Source organism: Triticum aestivum, chromosome 7B (assembly GCF_018294505.1).
Source record: "Triticum aestivum cultivar Chinese Spring chromosome 7B, IWGSC CS RefSeq v2.1, whole genome shotgun sequence".
NCBI classification, from domain to species: Eukaryota; Viridiplantae; Streptophyta; class Magnoliopsida; order Poales; family Poaceae; genus Triticum; species Triticum aestivum.
In genome coordinates, this window is record NC_057813.1 from 15,090,240 (window position 1) to 15,098,283 (window position 8,044).

The 8,044-nt window shown below is 50.3% G+C and overlaps 1 protein-coding gene across 1 annotated transcript; it reads left to right on the forward strand.

Annotated features, from left to right (window-relative positions):
* The first annotated feature begins 2,488 nt into the window (after window positions 1-2,488).
* LOC123161643 (histone H3.2) lies at window positions 2,489-3,150 on the forward strand. The gene has a single exon (XM_044579455.1). It carries the CDS (start codon window positions 2,577-2,579, stop codon window positions 2,985-2,987), a length of 411 nt encoding a protein of 136 aa, XP_044435390.1. The 5' UTR covers window positions 2,489-2,576; the 3' UTR covers window positions 2,988-3,150.
* The last annotated feature ends 4,894 nt before the right edge of the window (window positions 3,151-8,044 follow it).

Sequence of the window (8,044 nt, forward strand, 5' to 3'; positions counted from 1 at the left end):
GAAGATGATGATGAGGAGGATGCATCAAGTGAAGATGGCAAGAGAAGCCCCACACCAAACTCGTTTTCATACTCGAAGCCAAAACGACCGGATGGCACGAAGAAAGACGCAAAAGAAAAGAAGAAGAGGAAAGGAGATGATGAGCTAAAAAATGCTATGGAAGCAATTGTCAACGCAAGAAAAGAAGCCAATAAGGTAAGGAAAATGGCAAGGAACCAAGATGCCGCGACTGAAGAGAGGAGGGTGGCGGTCGAGGAGAGGAAAGTGGCATTGGAGGAGAGGAAGGTGGGCATGGAGGAGCGAGCTAAATTGTTGGAATGGGAGAAGCACTTGTTCTTCTTGGACACATCTTTGTTCAATGATGCGCAAAAGAAGTATGTCAACCTTGCCCGTGAAGAAGTCTTAATCCAAAAAAAGAGCCATGATTCGCACAATGGGTGGCGGTGGCCTTGGCGGCATGGGTGGCAGTGGTGCCATGGGTGTCTTTGGAGCTACCATGGGGGATATGGGTTCCATGGGTGGCTTTGGAGCTACCATGGAGACCATGGAAGGCATGGGTGGCTTTGGAGCACTTCCGGGCGGCTTGGACGACATGAGTGGCATGGGTGGCATAAGTTCCGCGTCTCTCATTGGGGGCATGAGTGCATCTCCGGGCACCGGTGTGCCACCTTCGCATGAAGATGCCGTTGAAGATCTTGGCAACACCTTCCGAGCTTCACGTGATGAGGATGCGACGCGCAACAATGAAGAGGAGAAGGAAGAATCATCTTCGAAGGAGTCGGATGAATCGGAGGAAGATGAGGATGAAGACGAGGACGAGGCTTGATTGTTGTGCCTTTCGTTTGTGTCATGAACTTGGTTTGCATTTTGAACTTGGTTGAATGATGTTGTGGGCCGTTGAAGATCTTGGCAACACCTTCTGAGCTTCACGTGATGAGGATGCGGCGCGCAACAATGAAGAGGAGAAGGAAGAATCATCTTCGGAGGAGTCGGATGAATCAGAGGAAGATGAGGATGAAGACGAGGACGAGGCTTGATTGTTGTGCCTTTTGTTTGTGTCATGAACTTGGTTTGCATTTTGAACTTGGTTGAATAATGTTGTGGGCATGAATTTGAACTTGTGGGCACGAACTTGGTTGAATGATGTTTGTGATTCAAATTATATGCTATGTGTTTTGTGTTAATGTGATATTTGTGTCCAAAATGAACAAATGTGAGGCGTCGATTGCTCGCGCGCGCTGCTGGAGCTGCGCGCGCTGCATTTTAGCGCGGCTGCTGGAGCCAGCGCTGCGCGCCGCGCCAAACCTGACGATGAGCGTGCCGCAAATCAGATTTTAGCACGCCGCGCGTTGGGTTCCTGTTGGAGATGCTCTAAGGAGGTGTTTGGCTACAGAAATGATAAAGGCAACGTTAACGTAATCAGATCACAGCATGTAAGAAGGTGTAATCATATTTTTGCAAGTTTGTTTGGTTCACGTTCAGTTAAAGGAATCGATTACCACCACCCTGCTCTTCTTGCTCGGCCCTGCTGCTCGCCGACCGCCATCCTCCCTGTAGATGGTTTGCTCTTGCTTGACCACAGCCAACCAGGATCTCAAACGCCGTCGTCCGTCCCTGAAATCAAGCGCCGCTGGCTGTCTCCGAGATCAAGCGCCACCGCCACTCGGATCATGTGTAGTTCTGGCCGTCTACAAAATCAAGCGTAGCCGACCGCCCTGAGATCAAGCGCCGCCGGATGCTCGGGTCTTGCGCGCCGCCGGCCGTTCCCAAGCATGTGCGCTGCCGGCTGCCTCCGATGTGAAGCGCCGCCAGCCCTTTCCCATGCGAAGCGCTGCCAGCCCTTTCCGATCGCAAGCGCGGCCGGCTACTCCGATCTCCGCGGAGAGGAGGCGGCGGCAGACGAGGAGGGGAGCGTGACGACGAGGAGTGTGCTCGGGGGAGGGAGGATGAGGGGGGTCGTGACGAGGAGGAGTGCACTCGGGGGTAGGAAGGAGGAGGGGGTCGAGCGCACGGAGGAGTTATCTCAGGAGGGGTGGACGAAGGGGTCGTGTGGGGAAATGAGGGAACGTTACCGTAATTACCGGTAGGGGGTGGGCGGTATTGATACATAACTGGACCGGACCTGTTTATGGTGCGACCTGTTTACGGTGCGGAGTTACCAAACGCAGGGACCGTTTTCCCTTTACAGTGTTAACCGGGCAAAAAACTCGGAAACAAACACCTCCTAAGAGTGCAGTATTACTCCCCCGCAAAAAAAAATGCCAAAAGATGAAAAGAGAAAGCTCGTTCACCACGCTATGCAGCACAGTTCATGGAGCGCACGGATCGCGATCCGCGTGACGGCCCCGAGCACAAATCCCAACCCTCCATTCGGCCGCGATCCAACGGTGCCCATCCAACCTCCGCCGGCCGTCCCGCGTGGCGGAAACCAAAACCCCCAAATCATCGCGCGCAAATCATCCTGGATCCCCTTTAAAATACGCCTCCATTCTTCCCCAATCCACCACCGCCAAGCGAAATCCCAATCTCCTAACGCCACAGCGCAGCAGCAGCCAGATCTTTCCCCATCCATCCCAATGGCCCGCACCAAGCAGACGGCGCGCAAGTCCACCGGCGGCAAGGCGCCCAGGAAGCAGCTGGCGACCAAGGCGGCGCGGAAGTCCGCCCCGGCCACCGGCGGCGTCAAGAAGCCGCACCGCTTCAGGCCGGGAACCGTCGCCCTCCGTGAGATCCGCAAGTACCAGAAGAGCACGGAGCTGCTCATCCGCAAGCTCCCCTTCCAGCGCCTCGTCCGGGAGATCGCGCAGGACTTCAAGACCGACCTCCGCTTCCAGTCCTCCGCCGTCTCCGCGCTCCAGGAGGCCGCCGAGGCGTACCTCGTCGGGCTGTTCGAGGACACCAACCTCTGCGCCATCCACGCCAAGCGCGTCACCATCATGCCCAAGGACATCCAGCTCGCCCGCCGCATCCGCGGAGAGCGCGCCTAGGTTTGCGGTCGCCGGCGATCCTGGCTAGTGGCTGTTCTTGTCTTTTGATCCGGGTGTCTGTCGGGTGCTTCTGTTTGTTGGTGTTGATATGATGTTTCGTCTGTTCCTATGTATCGTCATGCTCGAATGAAATTGCAATGGAAAAGTTCAGTTATCGTGCCAATTCTGTCCCCAAGTGTCACTGTTTGTTTATAAATTGCTCCGTGATTCTGCAATGTTCTTGTGACAAAAAGCAAGCTGATTACGCAAGTGATAGGTTTGGTCCCTGTGATCCAGTTTCTTGCACTTATCTTTGCACGTTTCTACAGGCATTTGGTGAATTTATTTGGGCTTTCGGCTCTGTTTGGTGTGATTCTGAACATGGCTGGGCTAGTTGATGTGGATTAGCTGAAGCTGAATCCTGCATCACATCAACACGTCGCCACTTCACCTTCAGCTAGTTGAAAATTTGCAATGGATGTGGTCTACTTTATCTCCATTTCTCAGATCTTGTTAATTACTGTAAGTTCTGTGATTCGATGTTATGTTTGCTGAATGATATCCTTCTGGGGATGATTCTTGTGCTGAGTTTTTTCTGGTTGTGATTGTTCATGCCATGTCTTCATGATGATTCTTGTGGATCAGAAACTTGCAGTTGACAATTCAAGTAGATACTAGTACAGTTTCTTTATCTGATCCTTTCAGTACTATCCATTTAATCTAACAAGTTTACAACATGCAGTTGTACATTATAAGAGAAACAAGTACTGTGATTAAAACTTGTTCTGTGATCAGCCTATGAGAGTATATAACAGGACACACTTTTTTTTAAATGAATAACTGGGCACACTTTAAGGCTATTATTTTCTGTATCATCCTACACCGCTGTTAACTGACAGAATGCGCAATTTGGTGTCAGCAGCACCCTCTTCGATTAAACCTGTGCTGTGATCAGCCTATGAGACTATGTCTCAAAGTTTTCTTGAAAGATTAGAAGTGGACATGAGTACAAGCCACTCATCACTGCAGTTACTATGCTATGATATTATTTGGTGGCTGAATTCCATCCCAGCTCACGTAGTTCTGAGCTTCTCTGCAGGCCTTTTCACTTGCAATATCGCCGTCTACAAACTTGCTGGCACACATTTGGGTTAAAATTGTGAGCTATGTTACTATATCCAGAGCAAGCCTCGGTGTAATGCGGAAGCTACACGAGGTAGGTCAAGTAGTACCTGACACTTGTATTTCCAGATATGGATATGAACCAAAACAACTGATGTACTCATTGGATGGCAGAAATGATTAAGAGGGAGATTACCATGAGCTTCTGGATGCCTTAACATCTCAAGCATAACGGAATGTCTGTGATCGATGCATCCTGCAGCATCCACCTACTGTCGTTCAGCAGTTTATTGTAGAGACAACAACGCTATTTTAACATCAGGTCAGCATCAGGTGAATTTTACAGTCTCATGTATAGCAAACAAAATCCATCTTGGTTTGAACTGTAAAATTCAAGAAATTCAGACAATGTTCGTAGTGTCATTTTGTCAGGAGATTTTTTTTCACCACAGGTGCCAACCGATCCGATCGCTCCATTGCCGAACTCCTTCATCTGTCTGAGCCGAATGGCGTGGGAGAAGGTGCTGATCCCGGTGACGAACAACGGCATGTTGGGCGTCAGCGCCGTCAAGCCAGGGTGGCAGAGTTCCTGGGCATTGCGTGAAACATTACGGAATCAAGTGTGGGTACAGTCACCACTCACAAAGGAACCAATGTTCTTCATTTGACACAATCATTTAACATTTTCAGTCATCATCCTTGATACAAATTGCTCCGGGCTTGAGCTTCTGAAATTTCTACTAGTTGCACATCAGAGTGGCATCGAATTGATCTGATTATGACGAACGGATATCGCTGATCTTCCGTGCTGTATCTGCTTCCTTGTCTTACATTTCTTGTCCCGTAATGGTCCGATTATGCTGGTTGCTCTTGGGGTACAAAAGTCGAGTCCTGCTGGGCTGAACAAAGTTGGGCCGATTTAGCCCACAGGCCCACTCTCGATAGTCCAGATGCTTCCAGCGTTCAATATTTTTTTTTCGTACGTGCTCTAAAATAAAAACTATCTTTGCAAAGTAGGAACCCGGTCCTCAGAAAAGGAACCTGGTCCAACTTTTCGTCGGGAATCTTTGGTGGCATTTTTCTTATCTGTGGGTCCCAGAAACTAGCACTGATTGTCCTGATGATGCCAATCCGAGGACGACGCCCTTTCTTTATCTGGTGGTTCGTGCTTCAGGAATCATTCTTTATGGCGGGGCAATAACCGAAAACGACTTGACAAGGAGAACCGCAAAGCTTTTGATAGCATGATGATGCTAGTCTGCTGGTAATTATGGAAGCAAAGGAATGATCGGGTATTCCGCTCGGTGGCCATACCTATGTCGGTTACAGAGCTTGTAAACAAGATTTAGACGAGCTTCACACTTGGGCGATAGCGGGAGGAAGTGGAGTTTTTTTTAACATCAATATAGACACAATCGCTCATATACACGCGTATACACTCACTTCTATGAACGCACACAAGCACACCTGCCCCTATGAACACCTCCGAAAGACTGAAGGACTGAAGTTGAAAACATTTTGTGAGGAGTTAACGTAGTGTGTGGAGTTGGAGTTAAGTGTGGCCTCGGCCGGCTTGTGGCTGTAGGCCGCGCACAAAATCTTCTTGTACATCGTTTTCTCTTTTTTATAAAGATAAGGTGCGTAATTTGCGTACTCTTGAAAGAAAAGATCATTCTCTAACAGGATTGTGCTGGTACATGGCCACTATCCTGTAGCTACAGAAGCTCACCGAAATCTGACCCATTGGTCCAGCGCCGGTCTTCATGGCGTTTACATTTTTTTCCATGTCTGGCGGGCCAAACGCCATAGCCCATGTCGTTTATGCAGCTAGAACAACACTGTTTTAGTATGGGCGTCTCCAAAGAGAAAACGCAAAGGAACGCCCTCCCTTCCGCTAAGAGCATCTATAACCGGGCTTTGCAAATTCGGCCCCTCAAACATCTGCGGACATGACCGGATGCGTCCGCGAACAATGACAGATCACGTCTTAAATTAGCCACTCTGTATCTAACTTTCTCATATTTCAACCCATAGATCCATGCAAAGCATGCAAAAAAATCCTACGTACTACAGCCTACGTACTACTCTAGCTACTATTCATCGTCAGAGATGTCCATGACGATGGTGTCGGGCGCCTGCTGGACAGGCGGGTAGAAGGGCTCTGACTCATCCTCCTCCAGTTCGACCTCATCCATGTAGGCGAGCATATCCGCCTCCTCCACGGCTTGCCGCGCCTCCATCTCCTACCGGCGACGCCATATGTCCTCCGCAGCCGGCTCCGACCGGAGAGAATCGAGGATGGTTTGCTGCTCCGCCCACGGATCCGCGTCGCCAGCATCCCCCACATCCTCCTCCTCCTCGTCCTCCTCCTCCTTCGGATCCACCACATTCAGAGGTAGCCCCGCGATGATTTGGGCTTCACGCCTAGCCTGGATCTGCTCAAGGAGCTCGAGCCGACGCTTCGGTGTCAGAAATGGCTGGCTCATCACCCGGCAGTGGGGGGGGGGGGGGGGTTGGCTACTAGGCAGACGGGTGGAGTGAAAAATGGCGACGGCGGCGGACATGCGAAGAAAAATGTGGATGGATGGTAGGATTTCGGTGCTGCTGATCGACTTAAATAGCCGAGGTAGGCAATACGCGGCCCGCCGGAGCGGCACCGCGCGGCGCCACCAGTCCGATGGAGGAGACAAGTTTTGGACCGCCGGGTTTCCGGACGTTTCCGCATGGGACCTGCCATCAATCTGACATGGCGGGCGGCCCGGGCGCCCCTTATCCGCTCCATATTTGGGCTGGATATGAAGGGTGCCAATAAATCCGGACGTTTGAGGCGCGCCTGGGTAGAAAAATCATGACCAGTCAGTGACCGGGCGGTCCGTCCGGACATTTGATGCCGGTTTGGCGTGCCCGGTTGTAGATGCTCTAACAGGCCGTCGGCGTCCGGTCAGCCGTAGGTTGGTTATAAATGGAGTTTCATCAATTTGAAACAATTAAAATCAAGCCGAATTTCAACCTGGTGTAATTTGTTTTCCTTTTGGAGGAAGCAATATGTTTTCTTTTGGAGATCCTGTGTGCTGTTACGTTGGGACACCTGGCCCTAGTCCCTTCTAGGCCGCGCCCCTAGTCCCTGCGTGAGTGTGTTTTCGGCTGGTTGCTAGAAATCTTTCATATCTATAAAATATCTAGTCTTCACTTATCTATTTCTTCGAACATGCACACATGCCATCACAGCGTGTAAACATCATGCAAATTTCTCTTTTCAACATGCAAACATGCATGAAAACTGGCCCATCTCATCAATAATTAAAGATAACAAATTATATACTCCCTCCATCCTGAAATAAGTGTCTCAACTTTACTATGAGGAAGTATGTTTTTTAAAAATCTCATCCAAATATTCATGACCAAAATAATTAAAAATCATAAAAATATATCGCAACCTATCCATGCTTCAGTATTATGGATAGGAAATTAAAAAAGGAGGCATGCAGATTTTTCTTTCAGTGGTAGGAGGCGTGTGTAGCAGCAACCAGAGAATACAAATGGGGATGCCAACACATGTGTCCATCATCGATGGGGACCGAGGCCGAGATGCCGACCCACCACGGCCTGTTTTGGCTGTTGCGGGCCATTTCGATCTGTGCTAATACTATCATTTATGGACAACAACGAGGAAATTCTAGGAGGTCCGTCCCTTGGGTGACGGTTTCGTAATTATCGCTGTGGCGATCTCCAGGGCGACCTGGATCTCGCCTAGGGTACGACTGTGTCCAGCGCCGCCGCCGATCCAACTGGTTGACGGCGCCGCCGCGGAACTAGTAGCAGCGATCGTGAGCTGCCCCACGTCCACCCATCCACCAGAGACCTTTCCCTCGTAGCTAGGGCGGGGGATCGTACATCACTTAGCCTTCCTAGTTAGGGTTTAGGACGGAGTTTGGTGGGAGCAATGGAGGGAGTAG